Source organism: Notolepis coatsorum (assembly GCF_963971535.1).
Source record: "Notolepis coatsorum genome assembly, chromosome: 20".
Lineage (NCBI taxonomy): Eukaryota > Metazoa > Chordata > Actinopteri > Aulopiformes > Paralepididae > Notolepis > Notolepis coatsorum.
In genome coordinates this window covers 68,846,754-68,863,313 of record NC_140184.1, presented here as the reverse complement: position 1 = coordinate 68,863,313, position 16,560 = coordinate 68,846,754, and the positions used below count along the sequence as shown (strand labels likewise).

Genomic DNA, 16,560 nt, shown 5'->3' with positions numbered 1-16,560 from the left:
TAGGTTGTTGACTGACAGCGTAAGCCTCTAAGTACTGAGGGAGCCGTCGTTCGCGCTGCGGGCGTTGGTTAGGAGGATCGTTTCGTGGAGTGTTCATCATAGGCCATTTCAATATTAATAACACTATATTAATATTACACTAATTACCCTCCGGCTCGAAGGACCAATTGTAACTGAGGGGTACAATTCCCTGACTGTATTACTAGATATGATACTTACTACCACTACCTTTGTACTTAATATTCGGCCACCCAGTACACGGCATAAATATATTATCATAAACACTCTCACGTAGATGAAACGGATCCAACACAAATGTACGAAGTCGAAACAGGTCTTTATTTCTACACAGCGATGGTGTGTAGAACAAGCACTTAATCACTTAATTACATTTATGAATTGAAATAGTATGCACTTTTATGGCAAAGAGTATTCGTCGGTATATCAATAGAGAATGTCCAATCTCTGAAGGCGCAGGTGGTAAATATACGACCTGGAATAGTTAAGGAATAACAGCAATGATACTTTAATGATTATATACTAGATACACTAGAGGGGGTTAATCCGGTCGCTTGTAAGCCGACAGGAGTAGGAGGGGGGGGGGGGGGGGGGTAGAATCCGGCTGCCTCGTCCGGCCAAGGGTATCCCAGGTGAACCCACTGTAGTGCCGTTCAATGCGCCGGCGATCCTTGGACCACAGATGAAAGCAGGTGGACTCTTTGTGGGCCGGCTCTCTCCGGTCCACGGGGGAGAGACGTGAAGCGACCTCGTCTTGCAGAGCGTCTCCTCACCTTGCGTCCTCTCCAGGGGGGGGGGTTCCAACACACGGCAGTGTCGGGGGTCTTTATCCATGGAATAATCAAAGTATACAAAGCATAATCCGTGCCTGGGAAGGCGGGCTGTCGTCGGTAGAATAATCCGGTATACAGGTCCACTCGCTCGTCGGTTCTGGGGCTCCTCGGGTGCAGCTTCACATGGGGTCAACCACCCTGGGTAAGCAGCCAGTTCTCTGCCCGAAACGATGGGGTACTGACTACGGTAGTATTCTCACCGCACGAAGCACTATATATTAACAGACTATTATTAGCTTAATAGACTACGTCCAACTCGACGATATAGTGCCAAATATGACTATTCAAATATTAATATACACGATGTCTCAATACCGATGGTAGGCGAACTTGGCCTTACTCCCACACGTGGCGTCGCGGGGAGGCTTTACGTCTGTGACTCTATTGGAGGGTAAGAAACTGGACTGAAAAGAAAGTCCTACTTTAGTAGCGCAGTATATATACGCACTATGAACAAATAGTCCCATTAGTGGTGCGGTAGCCAGATTCCTACGCGGAACTAGGACTTGTTCGTACATGTTGAGCGGTACGTTTGAACTGGGTCTGAGGGGTATGGCAGCCTGGCACCAAGGTCTCGACCAATAGTAGAATGGAGACTATTATGGGATGTTCAGTAGGCTAGAATGGATATTCAATGCATATTGTACAAGGAATATACAAGGGATATCAGGGAATATTAGAGAATATACAAATACAATTAAATATATATATATAAATAAATATATATATTCGGTTTAATCTGGCCCTTCACAACAAGAGAGGTGTTATGAGAGAGTTAATGTTATGAGAGTGTAGATGTTATGAGAGAGTTGATGTTATGAGAGAGGTGTTATGAGAGAGGAGGTGTTATGAGAGAGGTGTTATGAGAGAGTTGATGTTATGAGAGAGGTGTTATGAGAGAGGAGATGTTATGAGATAGGAGATGTTATGAGAGAGTTGATGTTATGAGAGAGGAGGTGTTATGAGAGAGGAGATGTTATGAGAGAGTTGATGTTATGAGAGAGGAGATGGTATGAGAGTTGATGTTATGAGAGAGTAGATGTTATGAGAGAGGAGGTGTTATGAGAAAGGAGATGTTATGAGAGAGTAGATGTTATGAGAGAGGATATGTTATGAGAGAGGAGGTGTTATGAGATAGGAGGTGTTATGAGAGAGGAGGTGTTATGAGATAGGAGGTGTTATGAGAGAGTAGGTGTTATGAGAGAGTATATGTTATGAGAGAGTAGATGGTATGAGAGAGTTGATGTTATGAGAGAGTAGATGTGATGAGAGAGTAGATGTTATGAGAGATGTGATGAGAGAGTAGATGGTATGAAATAGTTGATGTTATGAGAGAGGATATATTATGAGAGAGTAGGTGTTATGAGAGAGGTGTTATGAGAGAGTTAATGTTATGAGAGTGTAGATGTTATGAGAGAGTTGATGTTATGAGAGAGGTGTTATGAGAGTGGAGGTGTTATGAGAGAGGTGTTATGAGAGAGTTGATGTTATGAGAGAGGTGTTATGAGAGAGGAGATGTTATGAGAGAGGAGATGTTATGAGAGAGTTGATGTTATGAGAGAGGAGGTGTTATGAGAGAGGAGATGTTATGAGAGAGTTGATGTTATGAGAGAGGAGATGGTATGAGAGAGTTGATGTTATGAGAGAGTAGATGTTATGAGAGAGGAGGTGTTATGAGAAAGTAGATGTTATGAGAGATTGATCTTATGAGAGAGGAGGTGTTATGAGAGAGGAGGTGTTATGAGAGAGTTGATGTTATGAGAGAGGAGGTGTTATGAGAGAGGAGGTGTTATGAGAGAGTTGATGTTATGAGAGAGTAGATCTTATGAGAGAGTTGATCTTATGAGAGAGGAGGTGTTATGAGAGAGGAGGTGTTATGAGAGAGTAGATGTTATGAGAGAGGAGGTGTTATGAGAAAGTAGATCTTATGAGAGAGTTGATGTTATGAGAGAGGAGGTGTTATGAGAGAGGAGGTGTTATGAGAGAGGAGATGTTATGAGAGAGGAGGTGTTATGAGAGAGTTGATGTTATGAGAGAGGAGGTGTTATGAGAGAGTTGATGTTATGAGAGAGGAGGTGTTATGAGAAAGTAGATCTTATGAGAGAGTTGATGTTATGAGAGAGGAGGTGTTATGAGAGAGGAGGTGTTATGAGAGAGTAGATGTTATGAGAGAGGAGGTGTTATGAGAAAGTAGATCTTATGAGAGAGTTGATGTTATGAGAGAGGAGGTGTTATGAGAGAGGAGGTGTTATGAGAGAGGAGATGTTATGAGAGAGGAGGTGTTATGAGAGAGTTGATGTTATGAGAGAGGAGGTGTTATGAGAGAGTTGATGTTATGAGAGAGTAGGTGTTATGAGAGAGTTGATGTTATGAGAGGGGAGGTGTTATGAGAGAGGAGGTGTTATGAGAGAGTTGTTGTTATGAGAGAGTTGATGTTATGAGAGAGTATGATGTTATGAGAGAGTATGATGTTATGAGAGTGTAGGTGTTATGAGAGAGTATATGTTATGAGAGAGGAGGTGTTATGAGAGAGTTGATGTTATGAGAGAGTAGGTGTTATGAGAGAGTTTATGTTATGAGAGAGGAGGTGTTATGAGAGAGTTGATGTTATGAGAGAGGAGGTGTTATGAGAGAGTTGATGTTATGAGAGAGGAGGTGTTATGAGAGAGTTGATGTTATGAGAGAGGAGGTGTTATGAGAGAGTTGATGTTATGAGAGAGTAGGTGTTATGAGAGAGTTGATGTTATGAGAGAGGAGGTGTTATGAGAGAGGAGATGTTATGAGAGAGTTGATGTTATGAGAGAGGAGGTGTTATGAGAGAGTTGATGTTATGAGAGAGTAGATGTTATGAGAGAGTTGATGTTATGAGAGAGTTGATGTTATGAGACTTTTGATGTTCTTTTATTAAAACATGTCAACTAAAAACAGTCAATAGAGACACAAAAATCTCACGGCATCTTCATAAAAACAACACACACACCCACACACTCACCCGCACACACACCCACACACACACTCGCACGCACACACCCACACACACACACACACACTCACACACACACACCCACAACCACCCCTACACACTCCAAAAACCTCCTCCAGCACATAAAAACCACTTGACATTCAAAATCATATGTTCAGCCCCTCCCCCCCCACAGTACCCATTGCATTCCCCAGTCCCCAAGCACTCTCCACCCGGTCCTGCATCTCCCTCTGGATCTCCACCATGCTCTCCTCCACAGAGTCCCTCACGATGGTGTTATGAGAGAGTAGATGTTATGAGAGAGTAGATGGTATGAGAGAGTTGATGTTATGAGAGAGTAGATGTGATGAGAGAGTAGATGTTATGAGAGAGTAGATGGTATGAAAGAGTTGATGTTATGAGAGAGGATATATTATGAGAGAGTAGGTGTTATGAGAGAGGTGTTATGAGAGAGTTAATGTTATGAGAGTGTAGATGTTATGAGAGAGTTGATGTTATGAGAGAGGTGTTATGAGAGAGGAGGTGTTATGAGAGAGGTGTTATGAGAGAGGAGATGTTATGAGAGAGGAGATGTTATGAGAGAGTTGATGTTATGAGAGAGGAGGTGTTATGAGAGAGGAGATGTTATGAGAGAGTTGATGTTATGAGAGAGGAGATGGTATGAGAGAGTTGATGTTATGAGAGAGTAGATGTTATGAGAGAGGAGGTGTTATGAGAAAGTAGATGTTATGAGAGAGTAGATCTTATGAGAGAGTTGATCTTATGAGAGAGGAGGTGTTATGAGAGAGGAGGTGTTATGAGAGAGTTGATGTTATGAGAGAGGAGGTGTTATGAGAGAGGAGGTGTTATGAGAGAGGAGGTGTTATGAGAGAGGAGATGTTATGAGAGAGTAGATGTTATGAGAGAGGAGATGTTATGAGAGAGGTGGTGTTATGAGATAGGAGGTGTTATGAGAGAGGAGGTGTTATGAGATAGGAGGTGTTATGAGAGAGTAGGTGTTATGAGAGAGTAGATGTTATGAGAGAGTAGATGGTATGAGAGAGTTGATGTTATGAGAGAGTAGATGTGATGAGAGAGTAGATGTTATGAGAGATGTGATGAGAGAGTAGATGGTATGCAAGAGTTGATGTTATGAGAGAGGATATATTATGAGAGAGTAGGTGTTATGAGAGAGGTGTTATGAGAGAGTTAATGTTATGAGAGTGTAGATGTTATGAGAGAGTTGATGTTATGAGAGAGGTGTTATGAGAGAGGAGGTGTTATGAGAGAGGTGTTATGAGAGAGTTGATGTTATGAGAGAGGTTTTATGAGAGATGTTATGAGAGAGGAGATGTTATGAGAGAGTTGATGTTATGAGAGAGGAGGTGTTATGAGAGAGGAGATGTTATGAGAGAGTTGATGTTATGAGAGAGGAGATGGTATGAGAGAGTTGATGTTATGAGAGAGTAGATGTTATGAGAGAGGAGGTGTTATGAGAAAGTAGATGTTATGAGAGAGTTGATGTTATGAGAGAGGAGGTGTTATGAGAGAGGAGGTGTTATGAGAGAGGATATGTTATGAGAGAGGAGGTGTTATGAGAGAGTAGATGTTATGAGAGAGTAGATGGTATGAAAGAGTTGATGTTATAAGAGAGGATATATTATGAGAGAGTAGGTGTTATGAGAGAGGTGTTATGAGAGAGTTAATGTTATGAGAGTGTAGATGTTATGAGAGAGTTGATGTTATGAGAGAGGTGTTATGAGAGAGGAGGTGTTATGAGAGAGGTGTTATGAGAGAGGAGATGTTATGAGAGAGGAGATGTTATGAGAGAGTTGATGTTATGAGAGAGGAGGTGTTATGAGAGAGGAGATGTTATGAGAGAGTTGATGTTATGAGAGAGGAGATGGTATGAGAGAGTTGATGTTATGAGAGAGTAGATGTTATGAGAGAGGAGGTGTTATGAGAAAGTAGATGTTATGAGAGAGTAGATCTTATGAGAGAGTTGATCTTATGAGAGAGGAGGTGTTATGAGAGAGGAGGTGTTATGAGAGAGTTGATGTTATGAGAGAGGAGGTGTTATGAGAGAGGAGGTGTTATGAGAGAGGAGGTGTTATGAGAGAGGAGATGTTATGAGAGAGTAGATGTTATGAGAGAGGAGATGTTATGAGAGAGGAGGTGTTATGAGATAGGAGGTGTTATGAGAGAGGAGGTGTTATGAGATAGGAGGTGTTATGAGAGAGTAGGTGTTATGAGAGAGTAGATGTTATGAGAGAGTAGATGGTATGAGAGAGTTGATGTTATGAGAGAGTAGATGTGATGAGAGAGTAGATGTTATGAGAGATGTGATGAGAGAGTAGATGGTATGCAAGAGTTGATGTTATGAGAGAGGATATATTATGAGAGAGTAGGTGTTATGAGAGAGGTGTTATGAGAGAGTTAATGTTATGAGAGTGTAGATGTTATGAGAGAGTTGATGTTATGATAGAGGTGTTATGAGAGAGGAGGTGTTATGAGAGAGGTGTTATGAGAGAGTTGATGTTATGAGAGAGGTTTTATGAGAGAGGAGATGTTATGAGAGAGGAGATGTTATGAGAGAGTTGATGTTATGAGAGAGGAGGTGTTATGAGAGAGGAGATGTTATGAGACAGTTGATGTTATGAGAGAGGAGATGGTATGAGAGAGTTGATGTTATGAGAGAGTAGATGTTATGAGAGAGGAGGTGTTATGAGAAAGTAGATGTTATGAGAGAGTTGATGTTATGAGAGAGGAGGTGTTATGAGAGAGGAGGTGTTATGAGAGAGGAGATGTTATGAGAGAGGAGGTGTTATGAGAGAGTTGATGTTATGAGAGAGGAGATGTTATGAGAGAGTTGATGCTATGAGAGAGGAGGTGTTATGAGAGATGATATGTTATGAGAGAGTTGATGTTATGAGAGAGTAGGTGTTATGAGAGAGTTGATGTTATGAGAGAGTAGGTGTTATGAGAGAGTTGATGTTATGAGAGAGGAGGTGTTATGAGAGAGGAGGTGTTATGAGAGAGTTGTTGTTATGAGAGAGTTGATGTTATGAGAGAGTATGATGTTATGAGAGTAGGTGTTATGAGAGAGTAGATGTTATGAGAGAGGAGGTGTTATGAGTAGAGTAGGTGTTATGAGAGAGTTGATGTTATGAGAGAGGAGGTGTTATGAGAGAGTTGATGTTATGAGAGAGTAGGTGTTATGAGAGAGTTGATGTTATGAGAGAGGAGGTGTTATGAGAGAGGAGGTGTTATGAGAGAGTTGATGTTATGAGAGAGGAGGTGTTATGAGAGAGTTGATGTTATGAGAGAGGAGGTGTTATGAAAGAGTTGATGTTATGAGAGAGTAGGTGTTATGAGAGAGTTGATGTTATGAGAGAGGAGGTGTTATGAGAGAGGAGATGTTATGAGAGAGTTGATGTTATGAGAGAGGAGGTGTTATGAGAGAGGAGATGTTATGAGAGAGTTGATGTTATGAGAGGGGAGGTGTTATGAGAGAGTAGGTGTTATGAGAGAGTTGATGTTATGAGAGAGGAGGTGTTATGAGAGAGTTGATGTTATGGGAGAGGAGATGTTATGAGAGAGTTGATGCTATGAGAGAGGAGATGTTATGAGAGAGGAGGTGTTATGAGAGAGGAGATGTTATGAGAGAGGAGGTGTTATGAGAGATGAGGTGTTATGAGAGAGGAGGTGTTATGAGAGAGTAGATGTTATGAGAGAGTAGATGTTATGAGAGAGGAGGTGTTATGAGAGAGTTGATGTTATGAGAAAGTAGATGTTATGAGAGAGGAGGTGTTATGAGAGAGTAGATGTTATGAGAGAGTTGATGTTATGAGAGAGGAGGTGTTATGAGAGAGGAGATGTTATGAGAGATGAGGTGTTATGAGAGAGGAGGTGTTATGAGAGAGTTGATGTTATGAGAGAGTAGATGTTATGAGAGAGGAGGTGTTATGAGAAAGTAGATGTTATGAGAGAGTATGATGTTATGAGAGAGGAGGTGTTATGAGAGAGGAGGTGTTATGAGAGAGTTGATGTTATGAGAGAGTTGATGTTATGAGAGAGTTGATGTTATGAGAGAGTATGATGTTATGAGAGAGTTGATGTTATGAGAGAGTATGATGTTATGAGAGAGTAGATGTTATGAGAGAGGAGGTGTTATGAGAGAGGATGTGTTATGAGAGAGGAGATGTTATGAGAGAGTAGATGTTATGAGAGAGGAGATGTTATGAGAGAGGAGGTGTTATGAGATAGGAGGTGTTATGAGATAGGAGGTGTTATGAGAGAGTTGATGTTATGAGAGAGGAGGTGTTATGAGAGAGGAGATGTTATGAGAGAGTTGATGTTATGAGAGGGGAGGTGTTATGAGAGAGTAGGTCTTATGAGAGAGTTGATGTTATGAGAGAGGAGGTGTTATGAGAGAGTTGATGTTATGAGAGAGGAGATGTTATGAGAGAGTTGATGCTATGAGAGAGGAGATGTTATGAGAGAGGAGGTGTTATGAGAGAGGAGATGTTATGAGAGAGGAGGTGTTATGAGAGATGAGGTGTTATGAGAGAGGAGGTGTTATGAGAGAGTAGATGTTATGAGAGAGTAGATGTTATGAGAGAGGAGGTGTTATGAGAGAGTTGATGTTATGAGAAAGTAGATGTTATGAGAGAGGAGGTGTTATGAGAGAGTAGATGTTATGAGAGAGTTGATGTTATGAGAGAGGAGGTGTTATGAGAGAGGAGATGTTATGAGAGATGAGGTGTTATGAGAGAGGAGGTGTTATGAGAGAGTTGATGTTATGAGAGAGTAGATGTTATGAGAGAGGAGGTGTTATGAGAAAGTAGATGTTATGAGAGAGTATGATGTTATGAGAGAGGAGGTGTTATGAGAGAGGAGGTGTTATGAGAGAGGAGGTGTTATGAGAGAGTTGATGTTATGAGAGAGGAGATGTTATGAGAGAGTTGATGTTATGAGAGAGGAGGTGTTATGAGAGAGTTGATGTTATGAGAGAGGAGGTGTTATGAGAGAGTTGATGTTATGAGAGAGGAGGTGGTATGAGAGAGGAGATGTTATGAGAGAGTTGATGTTATGAGAGAGGAGGTGTTATGAGAGAGTTGATGTTATGAGAGAGTAGATGTTATGAGAGAGTTGATGTTATGAGAGAGTTGATGTTATGAGAGAGTAGATGTTATGAGAGAGTAGGTGTTATGAGAGAGTTGATGTTATGAGAAAGTAGATGTTATGAGAGAGGAGGTGTTATGAGAGAGTAGATGTTATGAGAGAGTTGATGTTATGAGAGAGGAGGTGTTATAAGAGAGGATATGTTATGAGATAGGAGGTGTTATGAGAGAGGAGATGTTATGAGAGATGAGGTGTTATGAGAGAGGAGGTGTTATGAGAGAGTTGATGTTATGAGAGAGTAGATGTTATGAGAGATGAGGTGTTATGATAAAGTAGATGCTATGAGAGAGTATGATGTTATGATAGAGGAGGTGTTACGAGAGAGTTGATGTTATGAGAGAGTAGATGTTATGAGAGAGGAGGTGTTATGAGAAAGTAGATGTTATGAGAGAGTATGATGTTATGAGAGAGGAGGTGTTATGAGAGAGGAGGTGTTATGAGAGAGGAGGTGTTATGAGAGAGTTGATGTTATGCGAGAGGAGGTGTTATGAGAGAGTTGATGTTATGAGAGAGGAAGTGTTATAAGAGAGGAGGTGTTATGAGAGAGGAGGTGTTATGAGAGAGTTGATGTTATGAGAGAGGAGGTGTTATGAGAGAGTTGATGTTATGAGAGAGGAGGTGTTATGAGAGAGGAGGTGTTATGAGAGAGTTGATGTTATGAGAGAGGAGGTGTTATGAGAGAGTTGATGTTATGAGAGAGGAGGTGTTATGAAAGAGTTGATGTTATGAGAGAGTAGGTGTTATGAGAGAGTTGATGTTATGAGAGAGGAGGTGTTATGAGAGAGGAGATGTTATGAGAGAGTTGATGTTATGAGAGAGGAGGTGTTATGAGAGAGGAGATGTTATGAGAGAGTTGATGTTATGAGAGGGGAGGTGTTATGAGAGAGTAGGTGTTATGAGAGAGTTGATGTTATGAGAGAGGAGGTGTTATGAGAGAGTTGATGTTATGGGAGAGGAGATGTTATGAGAGAGTTGATGCTATGAGAGAGGAGATGTTATGAGAGAGGAGGTGTTATGAGAGAGGAGATGTTATGAGAGAGGAGGTGTTATGAGAGATGAGGTGTTATGAGAGAGGAGGTGTTATGAGAGAGTAGATGTTATGAGAGAGTAGATGTTATGAGAGAGGAGGTGTTATGAGAGAGTTGATGTTATGAGAAAGTAGATGTTATGAGAGAGGAGGTGTTATGAGAGAGTAGATGTTATGAGAGAGTTGATGTTATGAGAGAGGAGGTGTTATGAGAGAGGAGATGTTATGAGAGATGAGGTGTTATGAGAGAGGAGGTGTTATGAGAGAGTTGATGTTATGAGAGAGTAGATGTTATGAGAGAGGAGGTGTTATGAGAAAGTAGATGTTATGAGAGAGTATGATGTTATGAGAGAGGAGGTGTTATGAGAGAGGAGGTGTTATGAGAGAGTTGATGTTATGAGAGAGTTGATGTTATGAGAGAGTTGATGTTATGAGAGAGTATGATGTTATGAGAGAGTTGATGTTATGAGAGAGTATGATGTTATGAGAGAGTAGATGTTATGAGAGAGGAGGTGTTATGAGAGAGGATGTGTTATGAGAGAGGAGATGTTATGAGAGAGTAGATGTTATGAGAGAGGAGATGTTATGAGAGAGGAGGTGTTATGAGATAGGAGGTGTTATGAGATAGGAGGTGTTATGAGAGAGTTGATGTTATGAGAGAGGAGGTGTTATGAGAGAGGAGATGTTATGAGAGAGTTGATGTTATGAGAGGGGAGGTGTTATGAGAGAGTAGGTCTTATGAGAGAGTTGATGTTATGAGAGAGGAGGTGTTATGAGAGAGTTGATGTTATGAGAGAGGAGATGTTATGAGAGAGTTGATGCTATGAGAGAGGAGATGTTATGAGAGAGGAGGTGTTATGAGAGAGGAGATGTTATGAGAGAGGAGGTGTTATGAGAGATGAGGTGTTATGAGAGAGGAGGTGTTATGAGAGAGTAGATGTTATGAGAGAGTAGATGTTATGAGAGAGGAGGTGTTATGAGAGAGTTGATGTTATGAGAAAGTAGATGTTATGAGAGAGGAGGTGTTATGAGAGAGTAGATGTTATGAGAGAGTTGATGTTATGAGAGAGGAGGTGTTATGAGAGAGGAGATGTTATGAGAGATGAGGTGTTATGAGAGAGGAGGTGTTATGAGAGAGTTGATGTTATGAGAGAGTAGATGTTATGAGAGAGGAGGTGTTATGAGAAAGTAGATGTTATGAGAGAGTATGATGTTATGAGAGAGGAGGTGTTATGAGAGAGGAGGTGTTATGAGAGAGGAGGTGTTATGAGAGAGTTGATGTTATGAGAGAGGAGATGTTATGAGAGAGTTGATGTTATGAGAGAGGAGGTGTTATGAGAGAGTTGATGTTATGAGAGAGGAGGTGTTATGAGAGAGTTGATGTTATGAGAGAGGAGGTGGTATGAGAGAGGAGATGTTATGAGAGAGTTGATGTTATGAGAGAGGAGGTGTTATGAGAGAGTTGATGTTATGAGAGAGTAGATGTTATGAGAGAGTTGATGTTATGAGAGAGTTGATGTTATGAGAGAGTAGATGTTATGAGAGAGTAGGTGTTATGAGAGAGTTGATGTTATGAGAAAGTAGATGTTATGAGATAGGAGGTGTTATGAGAGAGTAGATGTTATGAGAGAGTTGATGTTATGAGAGAGGAGGTGTTATAAGAGAGGATATGTTATGAGATAGGAGGTGTTATGAGAGAGGAGATGTTATGAGAGATGAGGTGTTATGAGAGAGGAGGTGTTATGAGAGAGTTGATGTTATGAGAGAGTAGATGTTATGAGAGATGAGGTGTTATGATAAAGTAGATGCTATGAGAGAGTATGATGTTATGATAGAGGAGGTGTTATGAGAGAGTTGATGTTATGAGAGAGTAGATGTTATGAGAGAGGAGGTGTTATGAGAAAGTAGATGTTATGAGAGAGTATGATGTTATGAGAGAGGAGGTGTTATGAGAGAGGAGGTGTTATGAGAGAGGAGGTGTTATGAGAGAGTTGATGTTATGCGAGAGGAGGTGTTATGAGAGAGTTGATGTTATGAGAGAGGAAGTGTTATAAGAGAGGAGGTGTTATGAGAGAGGAGGTGTTATGAGAGAGTTGATGTTATGAGAGAGGAGGTGTTATGAGAGAGTTGATGTTATGAGAGAGGAGGTGTTATGAGAGAGGAGATGTTATGAGAGAGTTGATGTTATGAGAGAGGAGGTGTTATGAGAGAGTTGATGTTATGAGAGAGTAGATGTTATGAGAGAGTTGATGTTATGAGAGAGTTGATGTTATGAGAGAGTAGATGTTATGAGAGAGGAGGTGTTATGAGAGAGTTGATGTTATGAGAAAGTAGATGTTATGAGAGAGGAGGTGTTATGAGAGAGTAGATGTTATGAGAGAGTTGATGTTATGAGAGAGGAGGTGTTATGAGAGAGGAGGTGTTATGAGAGAGGATATATTATGAGATATGAGGTGTTATGATAGAGGAGGTGTTATGAGAGAGTTGATGTTATGAGAGAGTAGATGTTATGAGAGAGGAGGTGTTATGAGAAAGTAGATGTTATGAGAGAGTATGATGTTATGAGAGAGGAGGTGTTATGAGAGAGGAGGTGTTATGAGAGAGGAGGTGTTATGAGAGAGTTGATGTTATGAGAGAGGAGATGTTATGAGAGAGTTGATGTTATGAGAGAGGAGGTGTTATGAGAGAGTTGATGTTATGAGAGAGGAGGTGTTATGAGAGAGTTGATGTTATGAGAGAGGAGGTGGTATGAGAGAGGAGATGTTATGAGAGAGTTGATGTTATGAGAGAGGAGGTGTTATGAGAGAGTTGATGTTATGAGAGAGTAGATGTTATGAGAGAGTTGATGTTATGAGAGAGTTGATGTTATGAGAGAGTAGATGTTATGAGAGAGTAGGTGTTATGAGAGAGTTGATGTTATGAGAAAGTAGATGTTATGAGAGAGGAGGTGTTATGAGAGAGTAGATGTTATGAGAGAGTTGATGTTATGAGAGAGGAGGTGTTATAAGAGAGGATATGTTATGAGATAGGAGGTGTTATGAGAGAGGAGATGTTATGAGAGATGAGGTGTTATGAGAGAGGAGGTGTTATGAGAGAGTTGATGTTATGAGAGAGTAGATGTTATGAGAGATGAGGTGTTATGATAAAGTAGATGCTATGAGAGAGTATGATGTTATGAGAGAGGAGGTGTTATGAGAGGGGAGGTGTTATGAGAGAGTTGATGTTATGAGAGAGTTGATGTTATGAGAGAGTTGATGTTATGAGAGAGTATGATGTTATGAGAGAGTAGGTGTTATGAGAGAGTAGATGTTATGAGAGAGGAGGTGTTATGAGAGAGGATGTGTTATGAGAGAGGAGGTGTTATGAGATAGGAGGTGTTATGAGAGAGTAGATGTTATGAGAGAGTTGATGTTATGAGAGAGTAGATGTTATGAGAGAGTAGATGTTATGAGAGAGGATATGTTATGAGAGAGGAGGTGTTATGAGATAGGAGGTGTTATGAGAGAGTAGATGTTATGAGAGAGTTGATGTTATGAGAGAGTTGATGTTATGAGAGAGTTGATGTTATGAGAGAGGAGATGTTATGAGAGAGTTGATGTTATGAGAGAGGAGGTGTTATGAGAGAGGATATGTTATGAGAGAGGAGGTGTTATGAGAGAGTTGATGTTATGAGAGAGGAGATGTTATGAGATAGTTGATGTTATGAGAGAGGAGGTGTTATGAGAGAGTTGATGTTATGAGAGATGAGGTGTTATGAGAGAGGAGGTGTTATGAGAGAGTTGATGTTATGAGAGAGTAGATGTTATGAGAGATGAGGTGTTATGATAAAGTAGATGCTATGAGAGAGTATGATGTTATGAGAGAGGAGGTGTTATGAGAGGGGAGGTGTTATGAGAGAGTTGATGTTATGAGAGAGTTGATGTTATGAGAGAGTTGATGTTATGAGAGAGTATGATGTTATGAGAGAGTAGGTGTTATGAGAGAGTAGATGTTATGAGAGAGGAGGTGTTATGAGAGAGGATGTGTTATGAGAGAGGAGGTGTTATGAGATAGGAGGTGTTATGAGAGAGTAGATGTTATGAGAGAGTTGATGTTATGAGAGAGTAGATGTTATGAGAGAGTAGATGTTATGAGAGAGGATATGTTATGAGAGAGGAGGTGTTATGAGATAGGAGGTGTTATGAGAGAGTAGATGTTATGAGAGAGTTGATGTTATGAGAGAGTTGATGTTATGAGAGAGTTGATGTTATGAGAGAGGAGATGTTATGAGAGAGTTGATGTTATGAGAGAGGAGGTGTTATGAGAGAGGATATATTATGAGAGAGGAGGTGTTATGAGAGAGTTGATGTTATGAGAGAGGAGATGTTATGAGATAGTTGATGTTATGAGAGAGGAGGTGTTATGAGAGAGTTGATGTTATGAGAGAGGAGGTGTTATGAGAGAGGGGGTGTTATGAGAGAGTTGATGTTATGATAGAGATGTTATGAGAGAGTTGATGTTATGAGAGAGGAGGTGTTATGATGGAGTTGATGTTATGAGAGAGGAGGTGTTATGAGAGAGTTCATGTTATGAGAGAGGAGGTGTTATGAGAGAGGAGATGTTATGAGAGAGTTGATGTTATGAGAGAGGAGGTGTTATGAGAGAGTTGATGTTATGAGAGAGTAGATGTTATGAGAGAGTTGATGTTATGATAGAGTTGATGTTATGAGAGAGTAGATGTTATGAGAGAGGAGGTGTTATGAGAGAGTTGATGTTATGAGAGAGTAGATGTTATGAGAGATGAGGTGGTATGAGAGAGTAGATGTTATGAGAGAGTTGATGTTATGAGATAGGAGGTGTTATGAGAGAGGATATGTTATGAGACAGGAGGTGTTATGAGAGAGGAGATGTTATGAGATATGAGGTGTTATGAGAGAGGAGGTGTTATGAGAAAGTTGATGTTATGAGAGAGTAGATGTTATGAGAGAGGAGGTGTTATGAGAAAGTAGATGTTATGAGAGAGTATGATGTTATGAGAGAGGAGGTGTTATGAGAGAGGAGGTGTTATGAGAGAGGAGGTGTTATGAGAGAGTTGATGTTATGAGAGAGTTGATGTTATGAGAGAGGAGATCTTATGAGAGAGTTGATGTTATGAGATAGGAGGTGTTATGAGAGAGTTGATGTTATGAGAGAGTAGATCTTATGAGAGAGTTGATGTTATGAGAGAGGATATGTTATGAGAGGAGGTGTTATGAGAGAGGAGATGTTATGAGAGAGGAGATGTTATGAGAGAGGAGATGTTATGAGAGAGGAGATGTTATGAGAGAGGAGATGTTACGAGAGAGGAGATGTTATAAGAGAGTTGATGTTATGGGAGAGGAGATGTTATGAGAGAGGAGATGTTATGAGAGAGGATATGTTATGAGAGAGTTGATCTTATGAGAGAGGAGATGTTATCAGAGAGTTGATGTTATGAGAGAGGAGATGTTATGAGAGAATTGATGTTATGAGAGAGGAGGTGTTATGAGAGAGGAGATGTTATGAGAGAGGAGGTGTTATGAGAGAGGAGGTGTTATGAGAGAGGAGGTGTTATGAGAGAGGAGGTGTTATGAGAGAGGAGGTGTTATGAGAGAGTTGATGTTATGAGAGAGGAGGTGTTATGAGAGAGTAGATGTTATGAGAGAGGAGGTGTTATGAGAGAGTTGATGTTATGAGAGAGGAGATGTTATGAGAGAGTTGATGTTATGAGAGAGGAGATGTTATGAGAGAGGAGGTGTTATGAGAGAGTTGATGTTATGAGAGAGTTGATGTTATGAGAGAGTAGGTGTTATGAAAGAGTAGGTGTTATGAGATAGTTGATGTTATGAGAGAGTTGATGTTATGAGAGAGTTGATGTTATGAGAGAGTTGATGTTATGAGAGTGTTGATGTTATGAGAGAGTTGATGTTATGAGAGAGGAGATGTTATGAGAGAGGAGGTGTTATGAGAGAGCTGATGTTATGAGAGAGTTGATGTAAGAGAGTTGATGTTATGAGAGAGGACATGTTATGAGAGAGTTGATGTTATGAGAGAGGAGATGTTATGAGAGAGGAGGTGTTATGAGAGAGGAGGTGTTATGAGAGAGTTGATGTTATGAGAGAGTTGATGTTATGAGAGAGTAGATGTTTTGAGAGAGTAGGTGTTATGAGAGAGGATATGTTATGAGATAGGAGGTGTTATGAGAGAGGAGATGTTATGAGAGATGAGGTGTTATGAGAGAGGAGGTGTTATGAGAGAGTTGATGTTATGAGAGAGTAGATGTTATGAGAGATGAGGTGTTATGATAAAGTAGATGTTATGAGAGAGTATGATGTTATGAGAGAGGAGGTGTTATGAGAGGGGAGGTGTTATGAGAGAGTTGATGTTATGAGAGAGTTGATGTTATGAGAGAGTTGATGTTATGAGAGCGTATGATGTTATGAGAGAGTAGGTGTTATGAGAGAGTAGATGTTATGAGAGAGGAGGTGTTATGAGAGAGGATGTGTTATGAGAGAGGAGGTGTTATGAGATAGGAGGTG

At 40.5% G+C, this 16,560-nt stretch overlaps 1 protein-coding gene across 1 annotated transcript in view; it reads right to left on the bottom strand.

Moving 5' to 3' along the window:
* Positions 1-4,079, bottom strand: part of hnf4b (hepatic nuclear factor 4, beta) — a gene marked incomplete at both ends in the record, with an annotated part of 107,769 nt that extends 103,690 nt beyond the window's left edge. The window contains 1 exon segment of the mRNA XM_084337141.1: positions 4,013-4,079. Within this exon segment, the coding sequence (XP_084193267.1) occupies positions 4,013-4,079 (67 nt within the window).
* Positions 4,080-16,560: the final 12,481 nt, after the last annotated feature.